General features: G+C 44.6%; 1 protein-coding gene across 5 annotated transcripts in view; it reads right to left on the bottom strand.

Moving 5' to 3' along the window:
- The window catches only part of SLC7A6 (solute carrier family 7 member 6), a 40190-nt gene that overhangs the window by 14697 nt on the left and 4759 nt on the right, over positions 1-20734 (bottom strand). For 4 of the 5 annotated variants that reach the window (XR_010024700.1, XM_063112939.1, XM_063112940.1 and 1 more), the window contains exons 2-6: positions 15721-16279; positions 4967-5092; positions 2785-2929; positions 2013-2136; positions 1685-1788 (exon numbers count right to left, since the gene is read on the bottom strand). Coding sequence is in view for 4 of the 5 variants with exons in the window: in XM_063112939.1 (XP_062969009.1) it covers positions 1685-1788; positions 2013-2136; positions 2785-2929; positions 4967-5092; positions 15721-16261 (1040 nt within the window). In the remaining variant the exon portion in view is untranslated. Of the gene's footprint in view, positions 1-1684; positions 1789-2012; positions 2137-2784; positions 2930-4966; positions 5093-15720; positions 16280-20734 lie in introns of those variants that run through there. The other variant, XM_063112941.1, reaches the window with a different exon arrangement.

The following is a 20734-nucleotide window of genomic DNA, read 5'->3' on the forward strand; positions in this document are numbered from 1 at the left end:
CTCCAAGTACACAGACTGGTGTGTGAAAACTAGTAATAAGAATGAATGAGACAAACCTATTTTACTGATTCATCCTTCTATGTGTTCATGTGGCAAATATCTATTGAATGCTGATATGGTCTGAATGTGTCACCCAAAAGTTCATGTGTAAGAAACTTAATACCCAATGCAACAGCGTTGGGAGGTGGGCCTAATAAGAGGGATTGGCAGGGCTAGCCAGTTAGCTCACTTGGGAGAGCACGGTGCTGATAACACCAAGGTTAAGAGTTCGGATCCTCTTACAGTCCAGCCACCAAAAAAAAAAAAAAAAAAGAAAGAAAGAGGGATTGAGTCCTCAGGGCAGAACCCTCATGTATGGATTAATGTGATTATCACAAGAGTGTGTTAGTTATCATGAAAGTGGGTTGTTACAAAGTAAGTCCAGCCCTTGATGCCTCTCTCTTTCACATGTACTCACTTATGCTTCTGCCCTTCTGCCATGGTATGACAAAGCCAGAAGCCTTCACCAGATGCCAGCCCTTGATATTGGACTTCCCAGCCTCCAGAACAGTGAGTTAAATAAATTTCTGTTCATTATAAATTACCCAGTCTGCTGGTTAGAGCATGGTGCTGATAAAACCAAGGTCAAGGGTTTGGATTCCCATACCAGCCAGCTGCCAAAAAAATAAAAATTAAAAATTAAAAAATAAATAAATAAATTACCCAGTCTGTGGTATTCTGTTACAGCAACAGAAAACGGACTAAGACAAATGCCTATTATACTCCTGGCCCTGGGACGGCAACATTTATAGGATTAGTAGAAGAGAAATCAAGAAAGAAGCCTTCTCCTCAGACATCAGATGTCACAGAAGCCATGGCAATGGTTTCAAAATTAGAAAGTGGTCAGTATCACTTGCCTCAGAGGTCCAGTAGGATAAGGACTGAAAGCAGGCCAGGAACAAGGTACCCTTAGTAAGAATATTTTTCAGGTAATAGAAGCCAAACAATAACAGGTAGAAAAAATGAATGAAAGTTGAAATGCAAACTATTCTCTCAAGAACTATGTCCAGTCAGGGACAGAGGGGACATGGGAAAAGCTGTTTTGTGACTTCTGTAAGTGGAGATAAGAGAAGCTCATGGAGAGCTGACTCCAAGTGAACATCCACCAAAGAGAAGGGCCAACCGATGAAGCAAAGTGCTGAGGAAGAGGGGAAGTGCTGACCACGAGACCAGGTAGCAAAGTCAGCTTAAAAAGGTGGACCTGCCCCTTTCTCTGCAATGACAGAAAGGACAAGTGCTCTTATAAGTCTGCACAGAGAAGAAAGCAGGAGCCTACTTAATGGCTTCAGTGTTTTCTGTGAAGTGAGAGGCAGAGTCATCCTATGCATAGCATCAGCACCTGGTATAGAGCAAGAATCAATCCTGGGGCTGCAGCATAACCCACAAGGAGCCTCGAATCTGGTCCCTGCCAAGGTTACTACTACAAGCTACTGCCTTCCTCCCCTATACCTTTTATCAATCTGTACTCACCTCAGATGGAAACATGAGCTACCAGCACTCAAATGTTTGCACAAAGGCAAGTACATCCATACAGATACATCCTGCATGCCCATGAAAGAAAGAAGGGGAAAAAGGAACTCTTATGCCTAGAGCCCCAGAGAATAAAATATTCCAGTCTGTTATGGGTGAAGCAGAGGTACGGTACCTTGATGAAGCAAAGATAGATGCGTTGAGGCCACCAAAGCAAGAAAGGGCAACAGCAATGGGAATGGTCCAGCTGAACATGCCAAACGTCTGGTCAGCAAATGTCTGGGAACAGAGCACAGAGGAATCACTCAACACAGGACAAGGTTTCATAATCCCACATCTGTGATCTTCGGACAAAGGTAGCCACTGCTGAGGAGCCCACCCTCTGGCCTAGACCCATGATTTCATCCTGCAGAGCTGGCGCAGCTGCAGAAAGACAGATTGAGCCATTAAGGGTAGCTAAATATCATGAAATGAGGAGCGCATGGGGATCCCAAGAGACTCACCACAGCCACAGCATCACTGCTAAGGACCTCTGAAATGCTCAGCACTGTATAATAGGCCACGTTGGTCAGGGTGTAGATGAGCGTCACAATTGGCATAGAAATCCCAATGGCCAAGGGCAAATTTCTGTCAGGACAAGTGAGATACGACTACCTAGAACCAAATTCTACTTAGGATCAAAGTTCATCAAGTCTCCACTGGAATTTTCCTAACATTTAATAGTTCACTGGCCTCTAGGTCTTTGAGGCAGGTTCATCTTCCCCTCATGCCCAAGTGTGGGTATTCTACCATGCCCCTGGGCTCTTTCTACTGAGAAAGACCTTTGCCTGTGAAGATAGCTTATGATCAATACTTGAACTTCACCACAATGGGGCCAATGGGTCCCACAGGGTTTCATAATCCTCCTGCATCTATGATCTCAGGACAAATGTAAGGAACAGTGTCCTCTGGGAACTCGAGGCCAGGCTGGGGACCCAACTGGCCAGAATAAGCTCTGTGCAAGGTCCTAACACCTTAGCCCCAGCTGGGTCTGCTACTGCCCATTGAAAAGCCTCTCTAGGAAGGACCCTGGGGATCCTCCAGTGTGAACATGAAGGCAAGGAGCCAGGGTCTTTCCCACCTTCACTCACTCCCATCCTAGCCCTCAACCCCTCCTAGCTGGAGAAGGAGCAGAAGGGAGAAGGGGGGAGGAGAGAAAGGGAAGAGGGCAAGCATGCCCAGTATCAGCAGGACTTCCAACCAAGTTGGGGAGTGAGAGTGTGATTCCACCTTTACCTTTCTGGGTTTTTGATTTCTTCTGTTACAAAATTAAGGGTGTCCCAACCTGAGTAAGAGAAGAGGGCAGAGTAGAGGGCAAGAGAGAGGTTTCCCACGTCCCAGGAGGAACCCTTAAAGGCGTCCTGAAAGTGCTCAGAGTGTCCTGTGGGGGCAAAGGCAGGTGGGGGGGGCGGTTCAGGAAGAAGGAAGAGGTTGAAGAAGAAGAGGGGAGGAGAGATAGAAAGTATAAGGAGAAGAGGAAGGACGGGGAGGGAGAGTAAGAAAAAGGTAGGGAAGATAAAAAAAGAAAAAAAGGGGAGGAAGACAGAGAGAGACAAGAGAAGGAAAGGAAAAACAAGAGGGCAGGGGGAAGAAAAAAATAATAATTTAACACCAAAAGAACAACAACCAACAGCTCCCTACACTTTACCACCCCACCCACTCCCTCAAAGCTCATATTCCTTCAGTAAAACTAGACAAGCTCAGAAAAACAAAGGCATTCCTGGCTGCCCTCTGATGTGACAACACTTTTCCCAAAACCCTAAGGAATTTCCATTTTCTGTAAGTGACCTCACAGTAGGCCACAGTTCTTCTTCCTATTTTTTATAAAGAAACCCTATTTCACATAAAGGTCATTTTTCATTAACAATTAGACCTTCCTGTGGAATTAACTCTCTTGGCCCAAAGCACGACACAATTTGGTCAAATGAGTTTATCAGTCTCATCTGATAAACTCTGCTATTGTACTTGCAGTGGAATGGTTGCATGTGGTAGGAAATCACTGGGTCTTATTATCTTTCAATGGGCCTGGGCCATCTCCACCCTTCAGGGAGCCAGCCCAGACCCAGGCACCTGTCATTCTCCTCGGAGGTTTCTGGAGACCGCAGAGCTGAAAGCCCAGGGGGTAGCACCCAAATGCCCAGGACAGAGACATTCAGTGCACACTGGAGTTTTTAATAAGGCTCAGACTTCTAAGGAAACCTGTGTCACTCTCTACAGAAAGACTGGACCCAGCTCTCAATGTGGCAAAAATGGCTGAGTGTGCAGCAAGAGAAGGGAAAATAGAGACCACCCCATCTCCAGGGTTATCAGTCATCACACACAGCAGTGGTTCCCTAAGGCACATATCTTGGGGGTAGGATTACTCAATTATTCAATTTAACCCCAAGATGCTCCTGAGACTGGGATATACAGACAGCTGGCTGTAATAACTTGGCCTGCATACATAAAGGTGCTGGACCAGCTGCCTAAGAAACACCCAGGGCACTTTTTTTGTTGGAGTTGGGGAGCAGCTGGCCAGTATGAGGATCTGAACCCTTAACCTCAGTGTTATAACATCATGCTCTAACCAACTGAGCTAACTGGCCGGTCCCCAGGGCACTCCTTAAAATCACAGCTTTTTAGACTTCAAACCAATCAGAGTGTGATCTAACAGGTCCCCAGGTTATTGCAAACACAGGTGATTATAAACACAGCTATGTTTAGGGATTGATGATCTAGAGAACTAGGTTGCTAAATGATTGAGATTATCTTTAGCTAAAGACATCTCAGGACTTCTCCAAGGGCTCAGGAGATCTTGGTAAACCTGCAGAAAGTGATCTGCATTCCTGAATCTAAAGCCAACATGCAGGGAAGACAGTGCCAATTTCACAACATTTTAATATTTTGCTGAGGTTTGACTTTGGGAGGGAATGCTGAATGCAAGTCCAGATGAAAAGTAAAAGCTGCAAAATGACCATCCATTTCCACACCTACCTCCCCCGCAACACACACACCCTGCCACCCCCTTCAAAGAGGGCCAAGTCTCTCTACTTGCTGCCTGGCAGTTACAGACCAAAAAGAGGAGCCACTCTATCCCCACAGATTACTTTCATGACCCAATCGTGACCCAAGTTTCAAGGGCTCCTAGGCCCTAGGCTGACTTCCTGCAATGCTCCCAGCCTCCACAAAAGGAAAAAAGCCCTGAGGGAGGGGCTGACTTATGTCCAGTTGGCCAAGCCAGCCTGGCCCAATAAGCCCAGGAAGAGATTTATACCCATCTCTTGTACTCACTGACACACTCTAGCATGTACCTAATCCTAACCCTAACTCTGAGAAAGAGCTGAACAGTAAAGCTAACCGAGTCCCCATGTCCTCCTCAGGGAATCCAGAGGAACTCCTAGGGACATCCACCCTCCTCCCCACCTTGGGCCCCTCTTACCCTGGCACAGTTTAATAAGGCCCATGACAATGATGGCAATGAGCGCTAGGACCTTGGCGTAAGTGAACGTGTCCTGCACACGTGTGCCCCACTTGACATAGGCACAGTTCACAAATGTCAGCAGACCTAGGAGGAAAACCATAACATCACTAGCAGGCTTGAGCTGAGGGCAGAGAGGCCCAACCTCTCTTTACAGAGAGCATCACTTCTGCTCTTTCTGCCTAAGGCAAAGGGGCCAATGGACCGGTGAGAACCAGGAGAACAGGCAAACAGGGTGACACCCTGCACTTGCCCCAGCTGACAGCACCCATGAACATCCCATCATTGTTGACATTCAAAGACACAAAGGCATGCATGAACACATATTCGTACATTCTGACAACCAGCACCATTTTTGGAAATTCTCCCCTCCGGCCCAGTAACGGTTGACTTTACCCACTCTTCCCTACCCAGACTCCCAAGGGTCCAAACCACAAGAGCCACAAGACCTCTCCATGGCCACTTTAGAGAATGGGAACAAGAGAGACCCATCAATAAATGAATGCAGATGACAGGTCACCTAGGAATTAGAGAGATATGTTTTGTGTGTAAGTGTTAAAAAAGAAAAGCCTGTTATGTGCCTGACTATTTCACATACATCCTCTCAATCAATTCTCACGACTCCGAAATACAGATATTCTTATTCCTATTTTATAGATGAAGAAACTGAGACTGAGAATTACCATTCTCAAGCTCACATTTCCAAGCCCACTGATTCCCCCCACCCACCACTGGGTCCTATCCAAACCTCCCAATGCTCAGGTCCATGGAGAAATGGTGAGTCTGCTTGAGTGTTCCCTAGGCTCAAGTCGGCATTGCTGGCTTTAAGCTCCAGCTCCTCACACACTTCAGTGATGTGTGGGCCATCTGTTGAGGGTCCAACATTTTGCCCCTGCTAAACCATGGCGGCTCTGATGCACAGGGAAGACACAAAAGCAATATACAAGCAGTTTTACAGCAAGAAAGAACACAGTGACACCTCTAAGTACTGTCCCTAGCCTCCAAAAATAGAACTTTTATGTGTAACTCAAATGTTATTACAAAATCTTTTGGGTCCAGGGGCTGGCCAGTTAGCTCAATTGGATAGAGCATAGTGTTATAACACCAAGGTCAAGGGTTCAGATCCCTATACTGGCCAGCCATCTAAATAAATAAATAAAACAATGTTAGGGAAAAAAAATCTTTCAGGTCCAACCTCTAGGCCACCTCCACCTATTTCTAACCCATTTTGTACTCTCTCCTTCAGCCAGACCCTCTTCCTTATTCATGCCAGATATATATATAAAAGAAATGTCCTCTCCTCCTCTTCCTGCCATAGCCAACAGTAACTCCCACTTTCAAATTCTTGCTCAGCCCCCATTTCCTCTGTAAAACCTTCCCCAAATATACCAACTCCCTGAGCTCTCTCCTCTGAACCCCATGGCATTTCCATTTCATAGTACAGCTTAGTGTCTAATGCTATGGTCATGTGGACATCTGTCTCAAGTAGGTCTCTCCCAAGTAGGTGCTTGAGTCATGCTTCTCCAAAGAGATCACAAACTCTCAGAGGGCAACAAAAGCATACTGCTTCCTTAAGCTCATCACCAAGCAAAGAGGGGAAGTAATGAACCCCGGCTGGAATCAAGGTGGTCATGACTTTTACTAAACTGCCAATTCCCTGGGACAAGGCAATTTTGAGAAGGTTGGACCTTCCTCCACTCAGATGGTAAGGAACACCTAGGGTCAGCCTGTGGAAATAAACACAGGTGACTGAGCAGCCGCATAGCATTTGAAGAAAAGTCATTCAATACGCTGGCAGACAATACAGGTATTAACTAGTCAGTCATATGAGATGGGGGTTGAGGGGACAGTGGTCAAGAGGGGAGAAGAGAAGAAGCCCAAAGGAATGCATACTGCTGGTGGGTCTTCCCAGGGACCTACCCTGCTGATAAAAGTTTTCTGTGTGGGGCTAAAACTAGATCAGCTAACATAGGAATACCTAATTAATAGCCACCAATACAGTAAGCATATTTTGAGTTGCCTGCCCAGCCCCTTCTTGGAAATTGCTCCCTCCCCACCATTGTGGCTGATCGAGCCAGACACCAAGCTGAGCCTATTAGATTGTCTCTCTCAGGAACATGGAGCTGAAATACTAAGAGACTGAATCTGTCTAACAGTAGCGGGCAAAAGAGTCAGGAGCCACAGCAAATAACAGAGGAACAGAAACCCCAAGTAAGCAGAGGAAGGAAGTGGGACCACAAAAAGCAGCAGAAGTGAGAGGGCATGCAGCTTTGAGAGAAAAACTGACAGAGAAAGATGAGGAAATACACAGAAGACAGAGACAGAGGAGAGAGATGAGACAAAGACAAGGTGGCAGAAACAGAGAAAAGGAGAGAGACAAGATGGCACCAACCACCCACCAAAAAAAAAAAAAAAAGATGAAAATACATACAGAGAAAGAGACTGACAATATCCTGCTGTGTTCACTGTGCTTCTGGTTTGTAGCCCCAAGATGGGGGAGAGAAGTTTATACACTCCTCAGCCCCACACTGACAAGCACAGTCTCACTTCTGCTCCTTCTCCTTCCCTCCATCCTGCTACAAATTTCCCATGTGGCTTGGTCCTGTCTGTACACAAGTAAATATTGCACACAATGGAAATTCAATATCTATATGCTAAACTAATGAATGAAGGCAGCACTCATGGGAAGTCCCTGCAGAGCCTATTCCAAAAGACCAGCTGGAAGGATAACTCTAAATAACTGGACAACAAACTCTCATGCTCACTAGTCCACTTAGTGACAGATGATTTTCTGACAAAAGCACCGGGTCAGATGGGCCGAGCCCGTGGCGCACTTGGGAGAGTGCAGCGCTGGGAGCGCGCGGCTACGCTCCCGCCGCAGGTTCGGATCCTATATAGGAATGGCTGGTGCACTCACTGGCTGAGTGCCGGTCACAAAAAAGGCATTAAAAAAAAAAAAAAAAAGCACCGGGTCAGAGCAGTTGTCTCTGGGGAGGAAGACTAAATATCTGTAGAGAGAGGCAGACCCATTTTTTTTTTTCGATTGCATAGCCTTTTTATACTTTGACTAAAGGTGCACGTATGCTTCTTTCTCAATAAAAATAAAAATAGTTAATTAGCAACCATGTATATAGCTAGAGAGCAGGGCCAGTGGAGGCTAAAGCCAATAGGGTGGCTAGGGCACAAAATTTAAGGAGGCATTCACTCTCAGGGGACCACATGCAGGAACCTGAGAGTAAGTACATCCTTAAATACTGGCCACAGGTGCCTTGCTTGCCTCACCCTACTCTCAGTCCTGCCAGAGAACAAAGAGCTCTGAGAACAGTCTGCTAAGCAGAAGCCAAGTCCCCTGACTGTTTTTCTGATTCTAATTAAGAAATAAAATTTCACCATCTGATCCCCACCCTTCCCTACCTCCCAGAACCAGTCCCGTCTAGCCCACCATGGACTGATTATCAGAGTTCAAACACAACAGGGTGGGGCCTTGAGACCAGGTGCTCAGATTCAACTACCACAACTAAAACATCCAAGCCTTCCCTCTTCTGATTTCATTTCCTTGCTGGACAAGCCTGCACCAATGAGCATGGGACCCATGTGAGGGTCTTCAAGGCTCTCTGGGAGCTTGCTGCTGAGAAAGGAGTACTTGAATAGCAAATCCAGTCCCAACCCCAAAGCAGAAACAAATCCTCAAAGTCTCTCTGTGGCAGAGACTGCTAGTTATTTTCCAGTATCTTTTCTTTCCTTTTTCTTTAGTAATAGACATTTTGGCTGAAGTCATGACTGCCCAAAGTAAAGTTGACATTTCTCAGCCTCTCCTGCAGATAGGTATGTCCACGTAACTAGGTTTTAAGCAAGAGATGTAAGCGAATGTTTCATATAAAACCTCAGGAAGTATCTTTGAAGGGAGAGGTGTGCCTTTCTTTGTCCTTTCTGTCAGTTACAATGCAGACACAACAGCTGGAGCTTGAGTAGCCATCTTGGACCACTGGCTAGAAGTCAGGTGCTGAGGATGGCAGAGCAGCAAGACAGAAAGAAGAAACCTGGCTCCCTGAAGAATTTTTGCATTTGTCCAGCCCACTCTTCCTACAGTTAACACATGAGAGAAATAAACTTCAATATGTTTGAGCCATGCTGCTTTGGGTTTTTTTTTTGTTTTTTTTTTTTGTCTTTTTCGTGACCGGCACGAGTGCACCGGCCATTTCTATATAGGATCCGAACCCGCGGCGGGAGCGTCACTGCGCTCCCAGCGCCGCACTCTCCCGAGTGCGCCACACGGGCTTGGCCCTGCTTTGGGTTTTCTGTTGTTTGAAACTCACACTAATCTTGAATAATACATGTGCCCTCTGACAGAACTGCATCTCTCATACTCTTTCTGATGAGGAGATGGCCTGGTAACCTGAAGTTGTAGTCCCAGCTATGCTGATTTTCACAGCTCCCTTTTGAGAAACTTTCCAATCACTCTCACAAACAGGCTACCTATTACTAAGGAGCATTCAAGGACAGAGGAGCACAATCCTAAACCACAACAAAAAAGGTGGAAGAAAAAAAGTGTGTGGGGGGGGGGGCGGGAACCAACTACAAGTCTATTACCAGTGAAATGCTCTGCAGCAGTCCAGAAGAGGTAAACCCTTCCAAATGGAGATCCCAGAACCAGCAGTTACCTCCTAGGGTATGTATGAATATGTAATGTACATGCCTTTTTTTAAAGTATCCTTTTTTTCCAAAGTATACTTGTTTTTAATTACACAAATGCATTTATTCTTATTATGAAAACATTCAAACTATATATAGGGTTAGATTCTTTGAGCAACTAAGAGGCCCAGTCCTCCTTAGGCCTATGTCACTCTCAGAATATGAAAGCTGTCTATCCATAGCAACAACTGACCAAAATAAGAGAGCATCCTTTCTACTCAGAACACTGACCAGGCCTGAGTCCAAGACAGTGCAAAGATGTTCAGGGATCATACCATGTTTCTTCACTTCTGTCTCATCCTTGGCAGTCTCCTTCCTACTCCTTCTCTTCCTCTTCATTGTCACCCCTAACAAACAAACTCTTAGGGGAAATGTAGTCTCAGCTGTGAGAAGGCTTTGATGCTACTGTGTCAGCACTGAACTAACTCCATGTTGAAACCTTCAAGGCAAATACTCTCCAGTGATGTATGAGCCTACACAACTGGCAGGATGCCTAGGTCAAAGCCCACAAAAATAACAAACTGACAACACGTAACACAGTAATATCATCCTTCTATGGTTAAGTCAAGTACTTCTTACATTTATACTCTTTCTGAGCACTTGGGTTTCCAAGAATATTGCTGGTCACCTGGACAAAGAGAGAACCCTAATGTACCTCTAAAATCTATCATTTCCCACAGTGAATAAGAGCCCCTAAGCTTAGTGAGTTTGGTTGGCAACCTGAGGCCCCATCCCACCACAGAAGATTCTAAGTTCCCAGAACACTTATGAACAGAGTGTGTCTTCATAACAGTTCCTCAACCTCAGCACTATTGACATTTTGGACTATACAAATCTTTATTGTGCAGAGCTGTCCTGTGCGTGATAAGATGTTCAGCAGCGCCCCTGGCCTCTACCCACTAGATGCCAGCAGCATCCCCTCCCAGTAGTTGTGATAACCAAAAATGTCTCCACACAACCTACAGTTGAGAACCACTGTTCTAGGATAATAAGTAGCTAAGACAGCCTGAAATCCCAAAAAAACTGCTTGGAATTTCTCCTAGTGTAACCTGGGAATGAGGTTAGGTACAGCCAGAAAGCCAGGATCTGAAACAGCAATGCCTTCAGGGGCCAAGAAAGTAATACAAATGATCAAAGGCAAGAAAGTCTGGTTAGGGGCTAACTGATAGCTCTCTTGGTTAGAGCGTGGTGCTGATAACACCAAGGTCAAGGGTTCAGATTCCCACAAGGGCCAGCTGCCAAAAAATAAAATAAGTTCTAATAAAAAAAAAAAAGGAAGTCTGGGTTAACAAGAGAAAGTGGAGTACTGCAGTGGACTGGGGAGAATATATTCCATTTAAAAGGAGCAACCACGGGCTGGCCCATGGCTCACTCGGGAGAGTGTGGTGCTGATAACACCAAGGCCCCGGGTTCGGATCCCATATAGGGATGGCCGGTTGCTCACTGGGTGAGCGTGGTGCTGACAACACCAAGTCAAGGGTTAAGATCCCCTTACCGGTCATCTTTTTAAAAAATAAATAAATAAATAAATAAATAAATAAAATAAAATAAAATAAAATAAAATAAATAAAAGGAGCAACCACAAGTCAAATCCAGCTAATTATATCAGGTAAGAATTTGGGTCAGAGATTACCAGAACTTTTGATTTTTCAAGAGAAAGTGCAAGCCCTGGTTTTCAAATGTCGGTAACTAATTCAGAATTATTTAGAACACTGTGCAGACCAAACAAATCTATCCAAGTCTGGTACCAGCTAGAAGCCTATGCCCTAGAGTTGGTCATATGGAGACTTCCTGGACCCTCTCTTCTAGGATGGAACTCTAATTGTCTAGCCGAGCATGCTATAACTTCTTTATGCAGTCTTCCAACCAACAATCAGGACTCTTCTCGTATGAATTTCAAGACTAATTTAAGTCTCCTATCCTACCAAAGTTTCACCCTGGAATTAGTGCAGACTTTTGTTTTTTTCCCCCAAATATGACCTAATTGGTTTCTTCCAATTTGTGTCTCTTGAGACCAGGCTGTACCTTCTGCCACCCTTACCCAAGGAGACTCCCTCCCTGCACATCCCAGCTCTGCTGAAAGCCTGATTCTATGGCCTAAGTTTCATGAAGGGAAGTAAGCTGAACCCTAAAGCCTAGTCAGTTAGGATGGAACATGGTTTTGTGACTTGGCCCTCCCTCTGACAAGTTCCTGCCCTCAGGCCTAGATTCTGGTAAAGCCTGGACTTGTGGAATAGGCAGTTTGCAGGAACTCAGATCCCAGTAATCTGGTTAAAAGTACGTTTTAAATAAAAGAGGCCATGAGATACTATGACTTTGTATTTCTAAGAGGTGAGGCCTCTCCTTCAATCAAAAGATTAGCTCCTCATATGGTGGTGTGCTTCCTAAGCACAAAAAATACGGGAAAAATCATAAAGGAAAAAATAAAAAGGATTTAACAAATAAAAATAAAAACAGAAGTCTTCTGTATATGAAAAATTATACAGAAAGGTGTCATTTCACTTGATTGTTCTTTGAATTCATCCTAAGGCCATCACAGACCAATGCACGGGCACTCTTAAATGCTCATTTAGGAGCACAAACTCACAAAACCTTCTAGAAAGCAACTTGGTAAAACACATGAAGAATCTTAAAACAGTTTAACTCCTTAGACACAGGGATTTCCCATTCAAAGAAAATATGCAGAAACTCTGAAAATGAGGTATGTTAAAAGATGCCCCACAACAGTATTATTTATAATAATAATATTATAGAACACTTAGTATATACCAGGCAGAGATAAGCACTCTTCATGGATTGATTCATTTATTCCTCACAACAATCTTCTCAGCTATATACCATGTGGAGGATATTGACTAAGAAGTTATTAATGAGATAAAAATAAAACACATGTATTTCACAGGGCCAAAGCCTGTAGCATAGAAGGCCAAAGCCTGTAGTTTAGAGAACCAAAGTCCTGTAGTTTAGGCGGCCAGAGACTCTAGCTTAGGGGGCCAAAGTCCAACCCTTTAGGAAAACAGTAGAATTGCTAAGATTAAGAAAGACCAGAAAACGTTCACAGGACTAAAGCCTTTGATGTAGATAAGAGAATTGAAGCACAGCAAACAGTGATTGCTCTGCGGGCAGTTGCCCTTAGTTCAGCTAAACCTAGATGCTGGAAAAGTATGTAAGCTAAAATCTTCGAGGATATTCTGCTAGTTAGTACTTGGGGGACGATACACATCTCGATGTTTTTTGAGTTTCTTGGGGAATTAAGTGCTTTGGTGATTATCTCATTGTTTCCTTTTGTACCTCACATAGCTTAGTTTTACAACTCCTTTTGATGGTAAATTGCTTGAACTATTTTAAGTAACACCTGCTTTAATGAAGATTGTCATGTAGCCAGTTTGTTTATGTTTTCACTATGATTAATTAACCACCTGTTTTTCTTCTGTAACTTTCTTGTCTTTACAATAAAACCTGAAGCAAAAACTGACTCAGAGCTGTGCCTGGGCTCTCCTCTCTTGAAGGAGTTTTCTCTTGGTGCAGTCCCTTCGGGCTTCTCATTGCTCTGAATACATGGGCTCTGAGTAATCTTTTGCATCTCCGTCACTCTGTGAGAGGTGATAATACCGCAATATTCCCATCTTACAAATGAGAAAACTGAGACAGCAGTGAATTAACTCTCCAAAGTCAACAGCTTGTCAGTGGTAAAGCTGGAAATCAAACCCAGTGTGGGACGGGAAGCTGTGATCTTAACCACTGTATACAACACTGCCTGGAAATTACTTATGTGTCCCCAAACCATGTTTTCTAGGAATATCTGATGAAAGAGATTAAATATTAAATTTTAAAAAGCAGTATATAAACCACAAAGAATGTGATCTCAAGGGTAATTTTTAAAAATGGTTGATATATTTTGGTAAAGTAGTTTGAAAAAAAAAGATGGATATACACAGAAAAAAATACTGGAAGTTATTTCACCCAGATATTTCTCTGGGAGGTAAAATCATAGGCTATTTTAATTTCTTTTTTCTGTTTTTCTACATTTTTCAAATTGTCTATAAAGTCCAAGTATCACCTTTTAATTAAAAAAACTACTTTAAAAAATCTTGATTTGAAGAACATTTCATGAAATGGTGAAAAAAACAAGTTTATAAAACAGAATATAAAGTTATAAGCAGGGCTGGCCAGTTAACTCACTTGGTTAGAGCATGGTGCTGATAACACCAAGGTCAAGGCCAGATGCCCCAAAAAATAAAAAAATGAAATAAAATTATAAGCAAAGTATGATGCCAATTCAGTAAAAGGAAAAAAATGAAGACACTGTCAAACTATTAAAAGTACTCATCTTTTGGTAGTCGATTATGGGTGATTTGAGGATAATTTAATTTTTTGCATGACTATATATACTCTTTTTTTTTTTTTTTTTTTTAAAGATGACCAGTAAGGGGATCTTAACTCTTGGCTTGGTGTTGTCAGCACCACGCTCAGCCAGTGAGCAAACCGGCCATCCCTATATATGATCCAAACCCATGGCCTTGCTGTTATCAGCACCGCACTCTCCCAAGTGAGCCATAGGCCGGCCCTGAATATATTTTAAAATCAGAAAATTATTCCCTTTTAGAGAGTTCAGTCAGGCCAGAGTCTCCCCGGCCAAAGCCTATCAGACATATAGCCAAGTACCTACCACCTTCCCTCCTCCCAGGAATATCTGTTTCCCCCTCACTGTCTCAAGGGATGTGGAGGGGTTCTCTTTAATACCTGCCTTTAACAAATTCTTTCAAGTCAGGAAGCATGGTGTACTGTACAATTTTTATTGCTAACTCCAAGGTACTCTCAGTCTATTTTTAACATGGTAAACTGTATATACTGCCAAAGCTTTTGCAAGCAGAGATATGGAAAGAACAGAGTATAATTAAGTGCCTCCGGCAGCCCAGTGCTAAGGAACACAGAATTCTGAGCCACTTTTCAGCTAAAACATTACCTCTGCAAGGCTGGGTAAATTCACAGCAATCTTCTCTCCTTTTCAGTGATTTCACACAGAATCCCTCCTTACTACCCAACAGGAGAAAAATTAAAGAGGATCTGCTGGGATCCCTTAAATTCTCTCCTCACAAACCCAAATGAGGGGTAGAAGCCACCTCCCTCTCACTGGCTGCAGACAGAACTTGTTTACAAAGTGAGTGTAAAGAAATCTGAAACACTAATGGGAAAAAGCCATTTTGGTGTGGTGCCTGCTACTTAGGAAGAGCTGCAAAGAGTGGCTGCAAAGAATGGCAGTGGCAAGAAGGAGGGGGTCCTATGGCCTGAGGGATAACATCTTGATTTTTTACTTTTTTTTTTTTTTCTTCTGTTTGGGATAACATCTTGAGACCCCCACAGCCTAGAGAAGCCTATCTCCTCATTGATGCCTTTAAATTGGTTTAAATTTAAAACACTCGGAAGTAAAATAATTTTTTTTTTTTTTAAGCAGCAGAATAAAGTCCTCAACACTGATGGTTTTTTCTGGGTTAAGTTAGAACTAATGGTGCTCACTCCAATCAAAACACCTGACAAAGGGCCGAGCCCGTGGCGCACTTGGTAGGGTGCTGCGCTGGGAGCGCGGCGACCCTCCCGCCGCGGGTTCGGATCCTATATAGGACTGACCGGTGCACTCACTGACTGAGTGCCGGTCACGAAAAAAACGACAAAAAAAAAAAAAAAAAAAAACCACCTGACAAGAAAACATAAGACGAGAAAAAAAGAAAAGAAAGAAAATATAAGACATGCACCAACGTGTCACATAGATTAGGGAACAGAACTCAGGGGCATCCAAGAGTAGGAGGAATGAGGCAGCAAAAGCCACAGATTCAAACTTCTCCCATCCCCATCCTCTATGCTTATTTATCAGTCAGGATCAAATGATTTTGGTAAAATTAGTTCTTCAGAAGGTAAGATGCCTCCCTCCTCCCAAAAGAGCAAAATATGCTGTTCAAATATAAGCTACCAATAACAGTACCCCATACTCTACACCTCTTCCCACACTCAGCCCCCAGACTTACATATGCAAGCAGCAGCGAGGAGACGGCAGGCCAGGTACGGGGGATCACAGGTGGGGAAAGAGGGCTGGATGATGTAATTGGCGAAGGTGATGGCGATGATGGCCTGACTGGTGGGCTCAACGATTAGCAGTGAGGCCCACAGGCGGATGAAGGCAATGAAGCCCCCAAAGGCCTCTAGAATATAAGCATAGCTGGCCCCCGACTTGGTAATGGTGGTCCCCAGCTCTGCATAGCAAAGGGCACCTACAACAGAGAAGAGCCCACCAATGGCCCACACAACCAGCGACAATCCATAGGAGGCAGTGTACACCAGTACACCCTTGGGTGAGACAAAGATCCCTGAGCCGATCATGTTGCCCACCACCAGGCTGACCCCATTCAGCAGGGAGATCTCCTTCTTCAGCTGCATAGTTTCTGGGGATTTTTGGGGTGGCAAACTGACATCTTCTTCCACGCTGGGCTGGCTGGCCTCAGGAATGAGATGGTAGGTGGGTGTGGAGCTCCCAAGCTCCCTGGCTTCCATGCCAAACGGTTTCTGCATGCCTGTGTTTACTGTGGCCTGGCAAAGAACACAAGTACGTCAGTCTAGGGCAGGAGCTGGTAAGGCTGTGGTTTAGACCTGCAAGGCAGGCAGATTTCCCTACCCACCTCTTGCTTGGGGACAGCATGCCATGCACACAGCCCTAAATAGGCCTATCTCAGTTTCCACAAGACACAGGGAAATGGAGGTAGGCAGACCTCCTTTGCTCCCAAGAAAGACACCATTAGAGCTTAGGCACAATCTGATGGCGACTTCCACTGAGAGTCACCTGTCTTGCTGCCCAAGGAAGGCTGGTATTAGGTTTGTCCATAGCATAGATTCTCCCTGAAGTGAAGTTTTGCTCTGTTCTTATCAGCTTAAAACCCACAAACCAGTCCTGTGGAGAAGACCAGAGTCTCTGCACCAGGTACACATCCTCACCAGCCTAACAGGCCTCTCACTGTCTATACCCAGGTAATCCTGCCCACTCAACTCTACCCAAACAAAAACAGGGACTTCCGCAGTGTCCACCCGCATGTGGAGAGATTTGCAGCTACTCTCAGGCCAGCAAAGAACATGAGCAGGTGGTGGGAAGGACTAGGAAGATGCTATGGTAAGAGCATACTGCTATTGCAGAGACTGGACCAAGGAGAGAACCCTCATGAAAATATACACCCATATGTCGTTGTGTCCACACATCCACCTTACTCCCCGCATTGCTGCTTGCCCATTCAATACCTTTCTTTTCCCAAAGTAGCCAGAAGAGAGAGATTACATAGACAAGATGGGGAAAGGGCATCCAGAGGGCACCCTAAACTGGGGCTAATTTGCTATTGGCTTATTTGATTTCCTCCTTAGCATGCCACTCACTACCACCTGGGGTTGCAAAGATTGTCCTTGCCACCTAACCAAAGCTATAAGCCTTCTGTAATCCACAGATCTGGCATTAGAAGGCATCCTGTAGAGAGATAGCACACACACACATCCCCACCACCACTGGACTAGAGTAGGGCCAATCCAGAAACCTCAAGGAAGTTGGATTCCACATTAACTTACCTATGAACGATCCAGAATCTGTCAGAGGAAGACGAGCACCTTCCTGACCCTATATCCAGCGTGGCCTTCTCTCTCCCTCAATTCCTGTACTAGTCATGCTTCAGATCCCCCAATCCCACCTCATTTTCTGGAGAAAGGAATTTGGTGGGCCATTTAATTCTCACCCAGGAGTTGGTCCCTTAAGTTCACAGGGATAACGTCTAGGGATAACACTGGGATTCAGTATCCAGAAGACTCTCATCTACTCAACAAAGATGTATGTGCCAGAACCTAGCCACATGGACCTCAGAGCACCTCCACTCTACATCTAAACCACAGCCACTTAAGTGAATGGTTCTCAGGGAAAACTCCAATCTCCACTGGCCCCACCCAAAACTCCTGCCTTACCTGTCCCAATCCCCTTCCAGAGTCTGGACCTGAGCAGAAGTGAAAATGCTCCTCTGGGGTACTAATAAGCCCTTCCCAGTCCCAGAGGAGTTGAGCCAGCCTACCTCTGCTTTAGATGAGGATGAAAGTTAAAGTGGCACCACTTTTCCTTTCACTCCTGGCACCAAGCCAGACAGGTTTCCCTATGCAGACACGTGGGAACATATTTGTTTTCACATGTCTGTCAGGCAAGCCCAGGCAACCATGGAAACAAAACCAGTACATAGGCTGGCCAGTTAGCTCACTCCGTTAGAGCGTGGTGCTGATAACACCAAGGTAAAAGTTTTGGATCCTCGTACCAGCCAGCCAACAAAACAAAACAAAAAAAAGCCCAGCTGGGGACTCTATATTCTCACATAAAAGTCCTAAGTTGCCTTTTCTTTTCTACTCAGCTCAACACAGAGACAAGCAGAGAAACCCTCAGGATCCACTCCACCTTCCCCTATTCCATCAGACTGTGACTTGGGGCTGGTGGGGAGGGCTGGAGGGTTACCAGGTATTCCTTTTGTACTTGTACAACCTGGCACTTGTGTCTCGGATGTGCCTTTATCAAGTTTGTCTGATACACTAGTAAAACGTACCCAGTGGCCTTATTTGGAGGGGTGGGGTACAGTCACAGGCCCACAAGACCTCCTGCCTAGGATCTCAGTCCCAGCACCTGAATGAGAGATAAAGTTCCTGCTGGAATGTTAAGAATGATTCTTCCTTCAGCCAAGGAGAGAAGCAGAGTCACATACAATTGAAGGCACAGGAGGTTTCTTTCTCTCAATTCAATAGCAATGCAATAGTCATCAGAAGCCTATTCTCCGCCAAAGTAATTAAAGTCCCTACCTCTTTGCTAAACACCCAGGAACAAAGTTGTGATGTAACCCCAGCAGCTCCCTGAAGGCAGATGGCTGAGTCCCAGGCTGGCTTGGCCATACAATCCCAAGGCCATCCCTCATCTCCCAGAGTTTACATCTAAACCTCACCTCACATGCCTCTACAAAATCTGCCAAGCAACTACATTATGTGAGGCTCTGTGCTGGGGACACAGAAGTGAACGAGTTTGGAATGGACCATGCCTTCACAGAACACACAACCAGTCAGTATGGCAGCAAGGAAATGAGACAGACATGAGATCAGAAGTCCCACAGTCAGAGACTACAGCTCACCAGCTAGCTGTACCCCTCATCCTTCTCTGACCTTTGTCTCATCCAGTGGTAAGAGTAAGCTAACAGCTACTTTCCCAAATAGCCTCATTAATCTTTTGTGAGCATCAAATTAGACAATACGAAGCTCTTCTATAAAATGTGAGGCCTTCTTCAGCAGGGTTAACATTGCTAAAAGACAAATCCTGGAAGCAAGGAAAAGAAGGAGGAAAGAAGAGAGGTAGGGCCGGCCTGTGGCTCACTCAGGAGAGTGCTGATAACACCAAGGCCACAGGTTCGGATCCCAAGTAGGGATGGCCGGTTAGCTCACTGGGTGAGCATGGTGCTGACTAACACCAAGTCAAGGGTTAAGATCCCCTTGCCGGTCATCTTTAAAAAAAAAAAAAAAAAAGAAGAGAGGTAAGTTCATTTCACTGGAAGATAAAATCTAGTATAAAATGGAAAGTCCTCAACTTCTAGCTTGTAATTAGGATGTAGAGAAGCTTGGAAAGGCATCACTCTACTTCAATGACAAGAAAAAGCCGGATAACCTATAAAATCATAATTTCTCTTGAAGGTATCAGAAAGCTGAGGCTACAGGGCAACCAACTAGACTGAATTTGAAGGAAAGACAGGCACCACCAAGGAGAGAGCAATAAAAGCTTTGGCTCATCTGTGGCAGTGAGAGAAAGATGGGATCACTATACAGGCAGGTAAGAAGCACTCAAGTACAAAATTTAGCAGATTATTAAAGGTTAAGTGAGAGTTAGCAAGAGACACAGACACTCAGAAGTTTTTCTCCACAGACCTCAGTGGGTGCTCACAAGAAATACTGGGCAGGAGACCAGAGAAAGCCTCTCTCAGTAGTGCTGGCCTGGAGAAAGAAAAATACCCACCTGGACTCTTCTCCTCCAAAGAATAAAAATTGCAAACCCCTTGGGAAAGGTCAGCAAATTATTACTCCCACGTCAGCTGGAGCATGGTGAAAGAAAAAAAAAAAAAAACTCTATGCCTGGGGGCGGGGCAGGAAATTCTGGTCAAGACTATTAGAGGTGTCCTACCTCTGGGACACCATCACTCAGAAAGATCTACCCACAAGATCCAGACAAACAGAGCCTGCCTAAGACTAAGGTTGAACCAGGACAACAGAGAACCACCCTGCTCTCTCCCAGTGGGTTTGCAAGTACCCAGGAACAAGCAAAGGTAGTCTACCACTGAGGCTGGGGTAGACTGCACTGAGGCACAGGTGTGCAAAGAAGACCGAAAGCTGAGGGTAAAGCATAACACTGAAAAGAAGCTTCCCTCCAGCAAACCAACCGTCAGTGCAAGGAAACACCAGAGGAATTTGAAGCCATGAGTGTACCTAAGGTAACCACAGCAACAACAAAACCCAAACACAACATCTCCTGACCAATTGACTCAAATTCCCAAACTAACAGCCTAGCAAAAGAGGCGTACCCATTTCCCAGAATAAATATTATATACGTCAGTCTCTATTGTTCTATATACAATGTCTGGCTACCAATAACAAATTACAAGCATCACAGAAAAGCAAGAAAAACAATCCACTATCAAAAGGCAAAGTAATCAATAGGACCACCTATTGGTGGGTCACCTCTAAGAGTGCTTAGAGGTGACCCAGATATTAGAAACATCAAACAGAATTTAAAATAACTATGATTAATACATTAAAGGCTCTAATGAAAAAGTTGGATGGCATGCAGGAACAAATGTGGAATTTCAGCAGAGATATGAAAACCATGAGAGTCAAAATGGAAAAAAGTGAAAAAAATAGAACAGAGCATCTAAGAGCTGTGGGGCAATATCAAATGGTCTGAAGTAAATAATTAAAAAATACATTTTGGGGGCCGGCCCGTGGCTC

The sequence above is a fragment of the Cynocephalus volans genome, chromosome 10 (assembly GCF_027409185.1).
Source record: "Cynocephalus volans isolate mCynVol1 chromosome 10, mCynVol1.pri, whole genome shotgun sequence".
Lineage (NCBI taxonomy): Eukaryota > Metazoa > Chordata > Mammalia > Dermoptera > Cynocephalidae > Cynocephalus > Cynocephalus volans.